This window comes from Durio zibethinus, chromosome 1 (assembly GCF_047325235.1).
Source record: "Durio zibethinus cultivar Kanyao isolate XHJ-2024 chromosome 1, ASM4732523v1, whole genome shotgun sequence".
Lineage (NCBI taxonomy): Eukaryota > Viridiplantae > Streptophyta > Magnoliopsida > Malvales > Malvaceae > Durio > Durio zibethinus.
Window position 1 is genome coordinate 33,838,065 of NC_143162.1, and position 15,386 is coordinate 33,853,450.

The window sequence follows — 15,386 nt, forward strand, 5'->3', positions numbered from 1 at the left end:
TACCTAGTGAATCGCTCAATCGATAAAGCAGAATGAAAAAGTTTTAGATTTAAGTATCATCGATTATCGCTTATTAAAGTCATTTTAAATATATATAATTAATTAATTATTTTAAATTATTAAATAAAATATTTTATTTTGATTTAAAAAATTAAATAATTTATCTATAAAAACATTATCATACTGAATATATATATATATATATATATATATATATTCCAAAATTGCCTTTACAGTCAGGTGGAGTCAGTATCGAATCTAAGTAAACTCTGAACTCCCGGTAACGAACCTTTTGGCAACAATTATAAAGATAGACCCAAACCCAAAATGGCTTCCAATCTCTACTGTAAAGCTTCATCGCTTGTTTTATCCACCATAACACGACGCCATTTGCCACTATTCGGTGAGTTTTTGGTCCTTAGTTTGGGATTTTCCAATTTCTTCCCAACTCTCTCTTCTTCCTCTTATCTCAGACTCAAAGCGGCTTGCGCTCAGTCTCTCCCCTTTGTTCCTCCCTTAAGTTGGTAATTACTCAGTACCCCCTCCACTTGACAATTCAAATATTTAATGCTGATTTTCTGTTAATTTAGCTCTAATCTCTGTTGGGATTCTTGTTTTAGATCGAAGTTTAGTACCCCAAACAGCAAATAAGACCGTCCACGCTGTAAAAATGGAAGGGAATCGCAACACTGTTCCAAGCATCGTCGTTTGTGCTACTGTTCCTAACAGGGAAGCAGGTTTTCTTTGTTCCCTTCTTTTCTTTTTGGTGCTGAAAAGAGTACTTGTGTAACGTGAATTCTGTGGTCAAATGGAATCTGGGTTTGGGGAAAGAAATCATTTTTAGCAATTTCAGCATTTGGGAATATGAAGCAAATTGATAAAGATTAATCTTTTTCAAGCTTTCTTATGTTTTTTTTTCCCTCCTCTATAAATATAATCCTATTGCGGGGCTTGCTTTTCAGTATTGAAAAGTATTAGTATAGACTTCAGAAAATGCTGTTTCAAAACAGAAGGGTATAATGCTGTATTAAATTTGTTGATTCACTTGTATCATTCCACCTATGGCATTATAGAAATCTGTTAGCTTTTATTTTGTCCTTTTTGCTTCTTTTACTTTGCTGGATGATCCATTTCAATGTAGTGAACGTTTAATGTAGTTGAAACTTGAAAGTACCTTTATAAAGTAATGCATGATATATACGCAGGTAGGAAGTTGGCTGAAAGCATTGTCAAAGAGAAACTTGCTGCATGTGTAAATATGGTACCAGGTTAAGTCTATAGTTCATTGTACATGATATATTTTAGAGTATAATTTGCCAATTTAAGCTTGCATGTTTAAAAGTAAATATTGAAGTCATGGAGCCGCCGGTTAATATTCTTTTTATGAGCTCAATGTCTGCCTCAAACCATCTTGTAGATATCTTTGGTTCATTCGGTTTCATTGTGGCAAACTGGAAATTAAGTACCCTGTAGCTTGAATGTCTTGCTTTGGAATAATAACTCTTTTGTTGTGTGATTACGTTCTGTTTCATAAAATCCCCCAAATTGAATCCAGTTGCTCTCTCTCTCTCTCTCTCTCAATACACGTACGTTTTGATTTTTTTTTTTTGGGTAATTTCATGAGGGACAGTTTCTTTATATCTGATTTATATTGATTTCTCATGAATCATGGATGTTTCGTGAATGCAGGTCTTGAATCAGTGTATCGATGAGAGAGAAAGGTGTTCTTTCTTATGGATACTTGCTTTTGTTGGATTAATGGTAGTAAAACAATAAGGCTTTAGTTTTCCTGACAAATTGAGAAATATTTCGAGAATCTAGAAGAGAAAATCCTTTAACTTTTCAGAGCTTTGGCTTAGGCAGCCAGTCTAGACGTTTCTGATGGTCTTTTTTCATCTAAGTTTGTATGCGTTTTATACAAGCAATAACAAAGTAATAAGGTTATGTCTTGACATGCTCAGTCAGAGCTTCCAAAAGGATTGCCTTGTCTTGATTATGAACAGTTCCCTTTTATAATTTCCATAACATAACAACTAGAAGATAAAAAACAATTTAAAAGTTTTCTAGGTCTTCTTAATTACGGAAGACAATTTATTAAAATTTTCTCTAAAAAAGAGAAAGTTTTACGAGAAAAACTAAAAAAAGATATATTTTTTTTCTGGACAAAAGACGATTTTGATATTATTAAACAAATAAAATCATATCTTAAATTTATACTTAAAGTATATTTTCTTAAATCAAGAGAATTATTTATTCTTAAAACAAATGCTTCGTACCAATATTGGGGATGTATATTTAAATCAAAGGTATATAATCAAAAATTAATTTATAGTTGTAATTCAAAAAAATATAAACCAAATAAATTAAAATATATTATATTTGAAAAAGAGTTATTTGCTATAAAAAAAATTATCATAATTAGATTTCATATTTATCTAACATATGAAAATTTTGTCATTAGAATTGATAATTGACTAGTTAAAGATTTTTTAAAAAATAAAAAAATAAAAATTAATATTAGAAGGATTAGATGGTATAACTTTTTATATCAATATAATTTTTATATTGAATTTATTAAAAGATTCAATAATGTTATTGTTGATTTTTTAAGCAGACCTAATAGATTGAGGTAAAAATTTTTTACAACAAATTGGTGAATGGATTACTATAAAAAAAAAGGCAATCCAAACAAGATTTTTCTCTTAAAAATATTAATCCTAACCAAGGATTAAGATTTGTCCCTTACACAACCATTATTTCCATATCCTAATCTAGGATTTTTTTTTTATCCACAACCATACATAAAAATACCAAGAATTCCATCATAACAAGTAATGGAACTTTATAGGTTATCTTAATTTTCTCATGATCTAAATTGATAGACTCCGATGTCATTTGAAATTTTTCAAAAAACAAAAAATTTGTTGAAATCACAATAAAATTTTTCAAAAATTAAAGATTTTTATAATTTAAGATTACCTTCTGAGTTATATAATCTCATATATGAAGTTTAGAAAGCCCAACTTCAAGATAGTAATCAACTTTTAGAAAAAAAGCTTGCAAAAGGATTAACTAAACAAGTTAATAAATTCTAAACTTTTCAAAATTTTGTTTTAAAAAGCTTAACTTTAAAAGATTGGGAGGAACTACAAATTTTTAAACTTGATGAAAAAAGTTACTCCTTTGAAGAAATAAATAATATCTTAAATATTTATGATTTTCTTATAAAAGAAAAAAAAAATTTCTTCTTATCTTTTAAAAATTTGAAAAAACCTTTTATATGAAAAGGCTAATAAAGTCTTATCCAATGAACTTTTTAATAGAATTAACTATTCAATAAGAGATTAAGTAGATTACCTACTTCATGAAAATTTTCAAGAATATTTTTTTTTTATTTATTTAGAAAATCATGGAATTTCAAGAGTATTTTCTAAAATTAAATTCTGATTAGATCATGAGTCTTATGATACAATTAGTATTGAAATGGGTTTTGTAGGAATAATTACTTTCCAAATTTATCTTTTCATGTAATAAGGCTTTTTCCTGCCTTTATTAAATAAAAAAAAATTATTTTGTTAAAAATGATGAATATTTTTCTTATGTGTATATTAAAATAACTAGTTTAATGGCACATCCCCAATGTTAGTATGAGGCATCTGTTTTAAAAATAAATAATTCTCGTGATTTAGAAAGATATATTTTAGATATAAATTTAAGATATGATTTTATTTGTTTAATAATATCATAATCGTCTTTTGTCTAGGAAAAATGTATGTCTTTTTTTAATTTTTGTTGTAAAACTTTCTCTTTTTTAAATATATTTTTAATGAATCGTCTTCCATAATTTAAGATGACATAGAAAACTTTGAAGTTGTTTTGAAAATTCTTTGATTTTTACTATAATATGATATTATAAAATAAGATATTCTGAAGATAAATTTAAGCCTAAGAATTCTATATAGTTTTTTTAAGCACTATCTTTTTAGGGCTTAATATTATACCATATTTTATAAATTCTTTAGCTATTAAATGTAGGTGTCTTTGATGCTCAATTAATGTTTCAGAAAATATAAATATATCATCAATATATACAACACAAAAATCTTTATATTTTTTAAATATTGTGTCCTTCCATCTTTGGAAGATTTGTAGAGCATTACAAAGTTCAAAGAGCATGACTTTCTACTAATAATGACTTTTTAGTGCATTAAAAGTTGTCAAAGGTTTTGACCCTTCAGTTAGCATTATTTGTCAAAATCCTGATTTACAATCAAATTTATTAAAATATTTAGCATTTTTTGCTAAATTTATTAACACATATTTTCTAGGAATAAAGTAACCATCAAATATTAAATTTTGGTTAAGCCGTTTATAGTTGATTATCATTCTAGCTTTTCCTCTTTTTTGGTCAGTATGATTTTTTATCATAAATGTTAAGCTTAAATATGGACTAGTAGTGAACTTTATAAGTCCTTTTAGTAAAAGTTTATTAATTTATATATCAAATTTATCTATATCTTGTTTAGCATAGATAATTGGTTTTACTCTAATTATTTTCTTTAAATCAATAATTTTTAAGCTACAGAATTTAATACTTGTAGACCATAATTTTAATGGTTCCTTACTAAAATTTTCTTTTTAAGATTTTATATTACCAACGTGTTTTACTAATTGACATAATTTCAATTTGCTTGATTTTAGGTCAAAAATTAGAGTCACATATGTTTCTAATTTTTTACTATTGGTATCTTTATAGGTTATTTATCTATAGTAAATACAACATTATTAATATTCAAACAGAAAGGTAAATAATTGTATATAAAATTATTTTTTAATAACATATCACCATGCATAAAAAGAAAACATAAAATTTTTTGGATTATGAATTTTTTATTTATAAAATAAGTAGAAACATTTTTTGCTTTATATCCTATTATAATTTATTTTTCATCAATTCCTATTACTACTATAAGGTGTTTTACTGGCTTTTATTTTTCTAATGGTAAAGCATTACTTTTACAACTACTTATAATTACTTTTGTATCTATTAAAACATTTAAAGAGTATGATTTGTATTGTTTAAATCTAAATTCTACTTCTACATAATTGTAATACTTTTTTGGTTGATTTTTTGAAAATGTAATTACTTCATCATTACCAAATTTATATTAGTTGATTATAGCCAAACTTCAAATATCATCTCTTATAGTATTTCTAGAAAAAATTGAATTTAAAACTGAGTTTACTTAGTTGTAAACTGAATTAACTTGATTTTGACTACTTGTATCTCCTGAAAAAAAAATTTTATATTTTTCGTACCTATAGATTGATGTTAAGATAGAAAAAATTGCTTATATGAAATAAATAATTGTTCACTGACAATACTTTCAATATCTTCATTATTTCTATTTGAGAATAAAAATATAGAATAGGGTGGTAGTAGAACTAGATTGTTACTAGAATTACTTTCTCCATGATTTTTAAAATACATGCTATTTATTGGTGCAAAAACTTTATAGGTTTCATTTTTCTATCAGAAAGAACAGTTTCTGTAATACCTTATAACAACCATCCAATAGGTATTGACAGATCACTAAGATTTATTAATCTTTGTTTGATTTATGAATCAAAAGGTCTGGGTTCAAATATTTCTATAATATTAGCCTATATTTTTTTACTATATGTAAAAGTATGATTAGTAAATTCATAAATAGCTATCCAATTTATAAACAAATCATGAGCCACATTTTCAAATTTTGACTTTTTTGTCATTATTCTAAGTCTAAGACAATATTCTATTAACGGATCATTAATTGAAATAAAATAGTTTGATTTTACTTTAAATCGAACACTCCTGACACTAGATTTAATTGTATTCCTCATATTAGTATTTTAATATGATTTTCAAAATTTTTGTCTATTAACACTACTATTATTGTATATCATTACCAATTTTGAATAAAACTTTTATAATTATCATAATTGTTTCTAAATGTATATATCTAACTTTAGGATATTTTTATTTAATTCTCTTGATTTTTTCTTTAGTGAATAAAAGAACATCTATAGATCCTTAATTAGAATCAATAGTTATGGTATTTTTGCTAAATTTTTCTATATGTCTTTGTGTCCATGGTTTGAATTTTAAAAAGATAGATAGTTTATATATTTCTTCTTTCTTTAATGATTGTAGTTTTTTTAATAGCTCATTTGAAATTGTAACATATTGTCATAAAATATCACTTAATTTAGTCATTTGTTGTTCTTCAGTAGGTATATCTTTCGTTTCAAAACTAAGTTGATTATTAACTTTTGATATAGAATTATTACTAGAATTGAGCATGTAAATATATTTATCATCATCATCTGAATCATAATCTGTTTCAAAAATTAATTTATAAATAATTTCTTCTCAAAAGCAAATTTTTAAATCTCATTCTTCAAAAGTTTTAATAACTTTTTTTTGCACTTTTTATTTTATTTGGACATTGAGTTGGCTATATGACCTTTTCATTACAAATGAAACATTTACATCTAGATTTCTTTTTAGAGGTTTTTCTTTCCAACAAATTTTTTCTTTTGTCAAATTTATGCTTTTTTTTGCTTCGATTTGACCAGTTTATATCTTCTTTGTATTTCTTGGAATAGGTTTTAGGTTGAGATTTACATCTAAATTCTCATTTATTTTCTAATATTTTTGTGCATTATTTATCGCTTAATCTACTTGTAACTTGCTTACTAGCCTTTGTTTTAAGGTAATGTTTTATAATTTGTTTAGAAGCAAAATAAATTCTATTTTCTATAGAATCTGAATAATGTTTATTTTCTACTGTAGGATTGTGAAATTTCAAATATTTGAGATATTGTTGATTATAGAGTTCATCCCAAGGTGATGGTAATTTATGAAAATATTGTTCTTTCCAAAATTTATAATGTGATTCATCTAATTTTTTGTATTCATGAATATATTTTTTAGAAAATCATTCTAAATATCTTATATCACATAATTTTATCTTGGTTAATACATAACTAGCTTCATTGTTTTGATCAATTGGTTTCATTTTTCCATAAAATTTATTTTTTAGTAGATTTGTAAGGTTTTTTAACAAATCTGGTATAGTAGTAATTTGATTTAGAAAAGTTTCTTTTTGAGCTCTTTCTACTTCTGAATTTTCTTATTTGGGCAAAAATTGCAAAACATTTCTTTAAAATGTTTCATAAAAATAATTTAAAAAATTTTCTTAAAACCAAGTGTCTTTGTAGTTGTTTACTACAATAGTAATAGATTATACCTAATCTTTTATGGTTTTGTCATAGTCATTTATGGAGATTTTTGAAAGATCTAAATACATTTCTCATTGAGTTACAGTTCTTTTGTTTAAAAATTCTATAAAATTGGATTGTGATATAGGTTCTGTAACAGTTTCGAAAGAAGTTCTTGTTTGTTTAATTTCATTTTTATAAATATTATCTTATGTTCTATTTTCAAACCTATTTTTATCATCAATTTCTTAATTAAAAATTTATTATACTTTTCGTTTTTCTTTATCAACTTTTTGTTGATCGAGATCCATAGGTGTAGATTTAGTATTGATATTTTTATCTACTTCTTCAGAAAATGATGATTTTATACTACTAATTTCATTTTTTACTACTAGATTAATTGTCAAAATTATTTCTTTTATCTTCTTCATCTGAGCTACTTTCATTGGTAATATTATAATTAAACATATAATAATAATAAAATTAAAAAAAAAATTTATGTGTTTCATATAGTTCTTCTATCATATTTAAATAATCATTCCGTTTTTTGGAAACAATAGTTTTTTTTTTCATTTTATACTTAAAATATTTTATAAGATTTAAAATTTAATTTTTCTGCTTTAAAAAACGTTGTTGGTTGATTACATGATGTTTAGCATCATCAAGCATAAGAATAACATTATTATAATAAAAAAGTCTAAAGTCATTTGATTGATTTTTGTTAACTTCTAATAATTTTAATTTTTTATTAATATTTATTAATCACTATTTAGAATCTTGATTTAAATCTAAATTAGTAACTTTATAGGGAGCAAATCTAAATCTAGTATTGATCGGAAGCAAAGTTTTAGAGTAGGTGACTTTGAAAGCAAGACATGGAAGAATTTGCTTTGATAAATACAGCTCATGTTCAACAACATACGTATTTGATCCCTTACTTTCAAGATTGCTTTCTTGACTGTACTTGTATGGCAATGGTGCTCGTTGGGTGAAGGTCGTAATATTCTACGTTCTGTGTTTCCGATACTTAGGTTTAGGTGGGAGGCTAGCCAGCAATTTGGTGTAACGGTAGATAGGTGGCCAACTGGCCATTATTTTAGGATAAACTATATTGTTGACATACCATACTTTGTATCATACTTTTCAACTAGGTATCTTTACCGTCTATTGATTCGAGGAAGCCATAATCATAAACCTGAGATCAGATGTTCGGTTAGGCCTCATTGAAAAAGTTTCGGCATTTATCTTAATTCTCGATAAGTTTGGAAAGGGGTGACGGTAATTAATCTTTGGAAGAACACCAAACAAAGGGGATCATACACGTAACTGGCAACAAAAGAGGAAAACCTTGATAGCTTTTGAAGCCTGCATATGGCCGAGATAAATAAGTTACAAATACCCAGCAAATTGGTTTCAATAAAGGCTCCTCAGGGTTTCTTCTTTGTATTTTAATTCTACTATTCTTTCTGTTTTTAATCCCTTTCCCTCCCCCCCTGTCAAACGACGAAAGTCCCTTTTATCCCACTGTTTAATGCAAATTTCTACCAAAATATTATAATATCCAATTCTCTTTGCCATCTTGAAAAAATAAGTGATGCAGTAAACCACAAGTAAGAAGTATGAACTACTACTGTGCAGTAAAGATAACTAACTAGTTGCCAAATGCCACCTTTCCAAATTCCGAAAACAAGTTTAGTCGGGGAGTATAGCAACATCATGCCATGGGTTGCTTCTCATTTTTAAATTACACACTTTAATCAGCATTAACACATGACATTCAAAGCCCACCTCCACCAGAAGAAGAATAGGACCAATACGGGTTACAACACCTTCTACGGCTCATCTAACTGGTCCTGCATGACAACCAACACCCCCTAGAGTTAGGCACTAGCCAATTTGGATGTGTCAAAATCCCCATTAACTTGGTCTTTTGTGTGTGTGTGTGTGTGTGCACACGCGTGTGCATGTGTGTGTGAGAGAGAGAGGCAATAACCTGCACATCTGAAGTCCAAAGAGTAAGGTTATCCCTTAGGAGTTGCATAATGAGAGTACTGTCCTTGTATGACTCTTCTCCCAGCGTGTCAAGCTCAGCAATGGCTTCTTCAAATGCCTTTAAAGAAAAAAAGACATTAATGAATATCTGGCATTAATTTATGATCTATTCTTACTCTAACCACCGACTACGAAACAATATCAAATCGTATAAATAAATAGAAAAGAATGTTTCAAAAATCTAAGTCAACTTACCAAAAATGTTAGCATTTATATAAAGCATCCAAGTAAGAAGATCTCCAAACAAGTTACTGACATTAGAAGTTGCAGCAATTTTAGAGGTTGGCCGCATTCCCTTTATTTTCTACTCATCAAAGCAAACAAGGGAGATCATAGGGAAAAAATCTCAACAATTCCTCCTAACATGCATCTATTGTAATTTTTGAAATAATGTATTTGTTGATGATTTTGCAATAATGAAGACATTCACTTTCACCATTTCATACCTCAATAAATGTAGCAGAAATCTAGTATTTGCTCATTGGTTTTAGTTTAGCAGATCTGCATCAATACTTATATTAACTATAGCTAATAACAGGGCTGTCGCTAGTTTCTAGGCAATCCTGATTTCGCAAACTTCAAAATTAGGAGTTTAAGGTAATATTATCAAGCACATATGCAGACAGAGCTTTACATTCGTAATAATAGAAAAGAAAATTATTTGTCAATTTAACTAAGGCTGGTTCAAAGTTCAAACTAAAACTGATTCAAACTCTAATCTAATCGGCTCCTGAAAAAGTCATCTACACCAACATAATAAGTCAAAGCAACCACCTAGACCTACTAGACTTTAAGGCACAAAATCAAGGATACAAACCATAGAATAAAGCACATTTGACATAGTAAACAATGAATTTAACAGCCCAGCAGAAGGGGAAAAGAAGAAGAAAAAACTTTCCAACTTCAGACAACGAAGCTTTACAAAGCTAATCAGATTAAATAAGCCATCATATACTCTTACAAACAAAACAAACAAACAAGAACATGGATTGAAATAAAATTCTTTTCATTTATCATCTCTATGTGCAGCAGCCGAACAAGGTCAAATGTGATGTAGTGCTTAAAACAAACACGTTCACATGTAACTGCATTGGGTAATTTAATTCCATCAAATTGAATTATTAAGTTTACGTTGGTTGAATTAAATGGATACATGGCCGGCGATGTATAGTGTAAGATAATAATCCATGATAATATCATGAGATGAAAATAAAAGGCACCTGTTTAGCCATGCTACAAGCCTTATCAGACTGATTGAGAATCTCATAGTAGAACACAGAAAAATTCAGCGCCAGTCCCAGCCTGATCGGGTGCGTTGGTGCTAGATCCGCCAGCGCAATATCCTTCATTCAATTGAACACAAAATCCGAAGTTTCAACTTCAACAAGTACAAAATTATCAAGGTCTAAACCCTAACCTTAAAATTATAATCCCAAGTCAAAATCCAAAATTCTAGTCTAAAATTCAACTATTTAGTCAAAGCTTGGCTTCAAGTTAAAAAATCTCAGATCTCTTATAAGAAAAAAGTTACCTGTGCGGCTTTGTAAGCCAACATAGTGTCTTCGGCAGCAGCTTTCCTCTCATCACCAACCTTAAACTCCGCTAAATACCGATGATAATCACCTTTCATCTTCAAATAGAAAACCTTCGACTCACTCGCCGTCGCTGACGGAATCAGATTCGATTCCAACAAAGTCAAGATACTATCACAAACATCAGATAACTCAGCTTCGATCTTCGATCTATACTCCTTAACGAGCACGACATGTTCCTCGTTCTTCCGACCATCTTCTTTCTGCTCGATGGAGGAAACGATTCTCCACGCGGCGCGTAGAGAACCGATCACGTTTTTATAGGCTACGGAAAGAAGGTTTCGTTCCTCAACGGTTAGTTCAGCGGCTGGAGTTGAGCCGAGGACGAGCTTTTGCATGAACTGAACCATCTCCTCGTAGCGTTCGGCTTGTTCGGCTAGCTTGGCTAAGTAAACGTATTGGTCGCGGCTTAGGTTGTCAGGGACCTTCGTAGCCATTTGCCTAAATTGGTGGGCTTTCGAGGTATAGAAAGAGAAGATTTTTTTTCGGCCACTGAATCACTGAAGATTGACGGAGATTTTCTTAAGAAGGGGTGATAAGGGTGACGAGGGTAAAGTGGTAATTATCAGGACAATTATTATTTTTCGTTGCTTGGGCTTTTAATTTTGTTTGAGCAAACAAAAATGAAAAAGATTACAGAATTATTTTGGGTCAAGAAAGGTGGGCTTGGGGAATAGGATTGGGACAGATGCCATCTTGGAACGGTGCGTTTTATGAAGCCCTATGAAGTGAATTGAAACGTTTGCTATATGCTTTGCGATTCAAAGGCCAGCAGGAAAGCATCGTCTTTTCTCGATTTTTCGATCCCCACCAGGTGGCCCCAGTTTTTTTAAATTGTATATCTTTTGGCGGCTTTCAGTGTCGGAAAAAGTAGTAACAACTAACAACTGGAAAACAAATCAGTTTATCTTCTAAAGGCCAGTGGGTTATGCAGCAGCCCTACAGATATGGACTTAAAAATAAAATGCTCTCAATGGATCATTTGGATCAATGTGGGAAGGCTGCAGACTCATTTGCGGTGTGACAATGCCCAAATCTTGACTCAAAGCATATCCACATATAAATTGGTTATTGAGGTACGTGGGTTTTTTTTTTTTTTTTTTTTTTTTTTAAGGCTTTGGGTTTATTATACTTAATCAGAAAAGGTGCTAGAATTAGCTACTACCGAAAATTTCCATTAGCAGATCTTATACTTCACCTTTAGTTATCAATTTCCATAAGCAATTATCACCCATATGGCTATATATCTGTCTATCCATCTGTAGTCATGCCTGGACCGATCATCAATAACAAAACATATGTTCTCATTAAATAGAATTATTACAAATATTGAAAACACAGTTGATTTACTCTTTTATCTTGTCTCGGTACCAAAGCATCACAATAATACAATACTAGCTAGGACAACCTTTGGAGTACATAATTCGCAGTGCCATGATTCTAAAGGAGAGAGGCAAAATTCAAGGGAAAAACTTTCTTGATAATCCTGAAGAGAATTTCAAGATGCTTGTAAGGGCAATATTCTCAGGGAACTGCAAGAGAGCAAAGACGTCGACCAGAAGGAATACAACTATGTAAATTAGAGTTATAGTCCATCGACCATTTAGAATTTAGATGAATAATCAACAGCAATGTTGCTGCAAATGAAAGCATTGTCAGTGCCATTGATAGGAAGAGGGAAGTGATCCCAAGTGCCTGATTCTAGAAGAGTGATAGAACCCCTCATATTTTAACGTCATTTTTACATGGATTTGGTTTAAGATAACAAGTTACTCTTAATTTGGATTGGGTAAGTTTAAGCTACTACTACCTAATAGGCTTAACATTAATACTTGCACTAACAAAGTTACTAAGACAATTGACAGAGAAAAAGGGCACTTTCCATTCTATTAACTAGCTAGTGCCTAGTAACAGTAGATTGGTAGTTTGGTACCATAAAAATTGCTCCGAGCTAACAAGTTACCAATGACTACAACCCTACTAAATTAACAAGCAAGCATTGGACAATTGGTCATACCCTCATAAGATGGACAAGCATAAGATGTTACACAACCAATATATAACATGTAACACATTCAGGCTTGGCCTCATCCCTGACTGCACTGTTTGCAATATCAACAAACCTGGGCCTCTCAGTTCGAGCATCATAACAAATATACAAAAGAAGGGACCACAGTTCCTCCCGCTCAGGCTTACCAAATTGATTGCCTAATCCCTAGACCATTACATGTCAATATAAGGCCTTTGTAACGGTTAAGGTAATCCTGCAGCCAGTGAATTAAAACTTAAAATATAATCCATCCAAAAAGATAAAGGTAAATAAACATACTTCCAAGTACAATAGAAGAAATTCTTACAATTATGTCATAGTCATACACATGCAACATCCCCTTCTTATCATATTCTATCCTTTTGTCTGGATCACTGAGAACTGTTAAATGAAGCCAAAACACCAAATGGTTAGTTTTGAATTCATTTTGACATACATTACAGTAATCTTTGCCCCATCTTTGTTGTTTTAGCAACCAAATGTTAGCAGTTAAACTATAGCTTCAGGTTTTCATCTATCATTGATCACAGAAGCTCAGTTCACCTATTCATGCTAAAAACAATACATGATCAGAGGAATTTACTAGTCGCTATCTCAACCTTGTCCAATATTAACGCCTCCCTATAGTCCTTTAGGACCTTCATATAAGCAGATATCTACTACTCATGAAGCAATAGCATTGCATGGCACCAACAGTGTGACAACTTTAAACATCCCATCATCATACCAAATAAGAACATATTCTGTAAAGAACAGTCATAAATTGCACATTGCACCAACACACATCACATCTGGTATGAAAGAAGTTGTGCAACCTTGTTGAAATGCACAAAAATAAAGAAAAAGGTTACCTGAAGCTAAGGGCAAAAATCATGAAAACAATTGCAGTCAAGTCCAAAAATAACAGCCTAATTTAAAATTGTAGTTCATGAATACGCAATGTGCATCATAGACATATGAGCAAACACCATAATTCTCCGCAAAACAAATCAACAGGAAGGTGAGGCCATAAAACCCTTAACTGAAAAGTGAAGATCAATCAAAAGCATACCAAAATTAGCTAGACATAATACAGCAAAATTTGCAGTTATCCTGTAATGATCCAAACACGTCTTTGCTCTCATGCTAATGTTGCTTATCATCTTCATCCCTTTTCCATTTTTGAATAAGTATTATTTTCAATTTACCTCAATTACACTCATACTAATGTTGCTAATAGTAAACTTAAACAGTCCACATGATGAACATATCAACTATCAGAGGCATATGACGACAGAATCTTTCAAGCAAAAAATAATATGCAGATGTGAATAGTATATTAAATGGTTTCCCTCACACACAAAGTTCAATGAAAAACAGTCAACGGCGTAATTGCCAAACCAAAACGCAAAACCCAGAAGGAAAATTGAAACTGAGAGAATACCCAGATGCTAAACTTCACTGAAAAAGCAAGCAAACACACATACCCAAAAGAGAAAGATAGTTACCTTGGTAAGCCTCGTTTATCTCTTGAAATCTGGAAGTGGCGCTATTTCCATCCTCCTTTTGCTTATCTGGGTGCCATTTCTGCAAAAACCAGATCATATTGTTCGGTTAAAAAAAGGAAAATTGTAAAAAGAAAAAAAACAAAAACGAACCAGCGCGAGACGGATATAATTGGAGCGAATAGCATCCTCCGTAGCATCGTAATCCACTTCCAATATCTTATAATAATCCTGCATTTACACAACCAATTCCATAAATATACAGATTTTGAATTTTCTTATTTTTAAAGAGTGAGCAAACATATAATCTCTAGGAATTGAGTATACCTTGGGTTTGGAAAGAAGAGAAAGGAAGTCGAAATTAAGGTGAGAATCTTGGTCCGACTGTTGGGGTTCTTGATGAGGACAGTCCCATTCTACCCACATCGTTGCCGTCGGGGGCCGCAGTGATATGCAAGAAACCGGCGGTTCTCGGTGGCGCTGTGCGATTGCTTTTAGGAGTTTTTTTTTTCTTTTTTTGTAGGGAGATAACTAAGTTTGTCTATGGCGGAGGGTAGGGGTCTTGTCTGTGGATTCTCGGCGTTTCGCGTAAAGCAGAAAATGACAAGAAAACCATCCTGATTTTTTAATTTTTACAATTTTTGAAAAAAAAAGAATTAAATGCTCATTTTAATTTGAGTTTATTTTCAATTAAAGATAAAATATTTTATTTGGTTCGAACGATGATCAAATTTTTTTTATTTACTTAAATAAAAACTTTTTTTTATTACATAATTGACTGAGTGAAGCTATACAAATTTAATTCACTTGATGTATTGAATTATTTTATCCGAGTGTCATTTGCTCATGTGATAAAATAAATAAATTACATTATTGGTCACTGAATTTATGCTTAATTTTTATTTGAGTCATCAAACTTTAATTTATACCACTCAAATTATGAAA

General features: G+C 30.2%; 2 protein-coding genes and 1 long non-coding RNA gene across 4 annotated transcripts; 1 reads left to right on the forward strand and 2 right to left on the reverse strand.

Moving 5' to 3' along the window:
- The first annotated feature begins 217 nt into the window (after positions 1-217).
- LOC149520559 (uncharacterized) lies at positions 218-1,976 on the forward strand. The gene is made up of 2 exons (XR_016345236.1): positions 218-524; positions 621-1,976. It is a non-coding gene; the product is annotated as an uncharacterized LOC149520559 (long non-coding RNA).
- A 6,837-nt stretch (positions 1,977-8,813) lies between these two features.
- Positions 8,814-11,401, reverse strand: LOC111312439 (14-3-3-like protein G-BOX factor 14 kappa). Of its 2 annotated transcripts, XR_016345268.1 has the most exons (5): positions 10,847-11,401; positions 10,536-10,658; positions 9,511-9,619; positions 9,257-9,373; positions 8,897-9,116 (listed from the first exon to the last, which is right to left on the reverse strand). XR_016345268.1 is itself a non-coding variant. In XM_022912684.2 (4 exons), exons 1-4 carry the CDS (start codon positions 11,342-11,344, stop codon positions 9,096-9,098), a joined length of 759 nt encoding a protein of 252 aa, XP_022768419.1. In that variant the 5' UTR covers positions 11,345-11,401; the 3' UTR covers positions 8,814-9,095. The 2 variants fall into 2 exon arrangements, 1 of the variants encoding a protein (XP_022768419.1); XM_022912684.2 differs by lacking the exon at positions 9,511-9,619 and having other exon boundaries at positions 8,814-9,116.
- Positions 11,402-12,765: 1,364 nt separating this feature from the next.
- LOC111311308 (uncharacterized) lies at positions 12,766-15,002 on the reverse strand. Its single transcript, XM_022910682.2, has 5 exons — positions 14,769-15,002; positions 14,595-14,672; positions 14,445-14,523; positions 13,265-13,338; positions 12,766-13,171 (listed from the first exon to the last, which is right to left on the reverse strand). The coding sequence occupies exons 1-5, from the start codon at positions 14,865-14,867 to the stop codon at positions 13,100-13,102; spliced, it is 402 nt and encodes a 133-aa protein (XP_022766417.1). The 5' UTR covers positions 14,868-15,002; the 3' UTR covers positions 12,766-13,099.
- Positions 15,003-15,386: the final 384 nt, after the last annotated feature.

Coding starts and splice junctions, on each gene's coding strand:
- LOC111312439 (XM_022912684.2), bottom strand. CDS start 11,344: ATGGCTACGAAGGTCCCTGACAACCTAAGCCGCGACCAATACGTTTAC. Junction 10,659..10,846: donor TGGCTTACAAAGCCGCACAG/GTAACTTTTTTC, acceptor AATTGAATGAAG/GATATTGCGCTGGCGGATCT. Junction 9,374..10,535: donor CTTGTAGCATGGCTAAACAG/GTGCCTTTTATT, acceptor TTTTCTTTAAAG/GCATTTGAAGAAGCCATTGC.
- LOC111311308 (XM_022910682.2), bottom strand. CDS start 14,867: ATGTGGGTAGAATGGGACTGTCCTCATCAAGAACCCCAACAGTCGGAC. Junction 13,339..14,444: donor GATAAACGAGGCTTACCAAG/GTAACTATCTTT, acceptor TTCATTTAACAG/TTCTCAGTGATCCAGACAAA. Junction 13,172..13,264: donor TGTATGACTATGACATAATT/GTAAGAATTTCT, acceptor CACTGGCTGCAG/GATTACCTTAACCGTTACAA.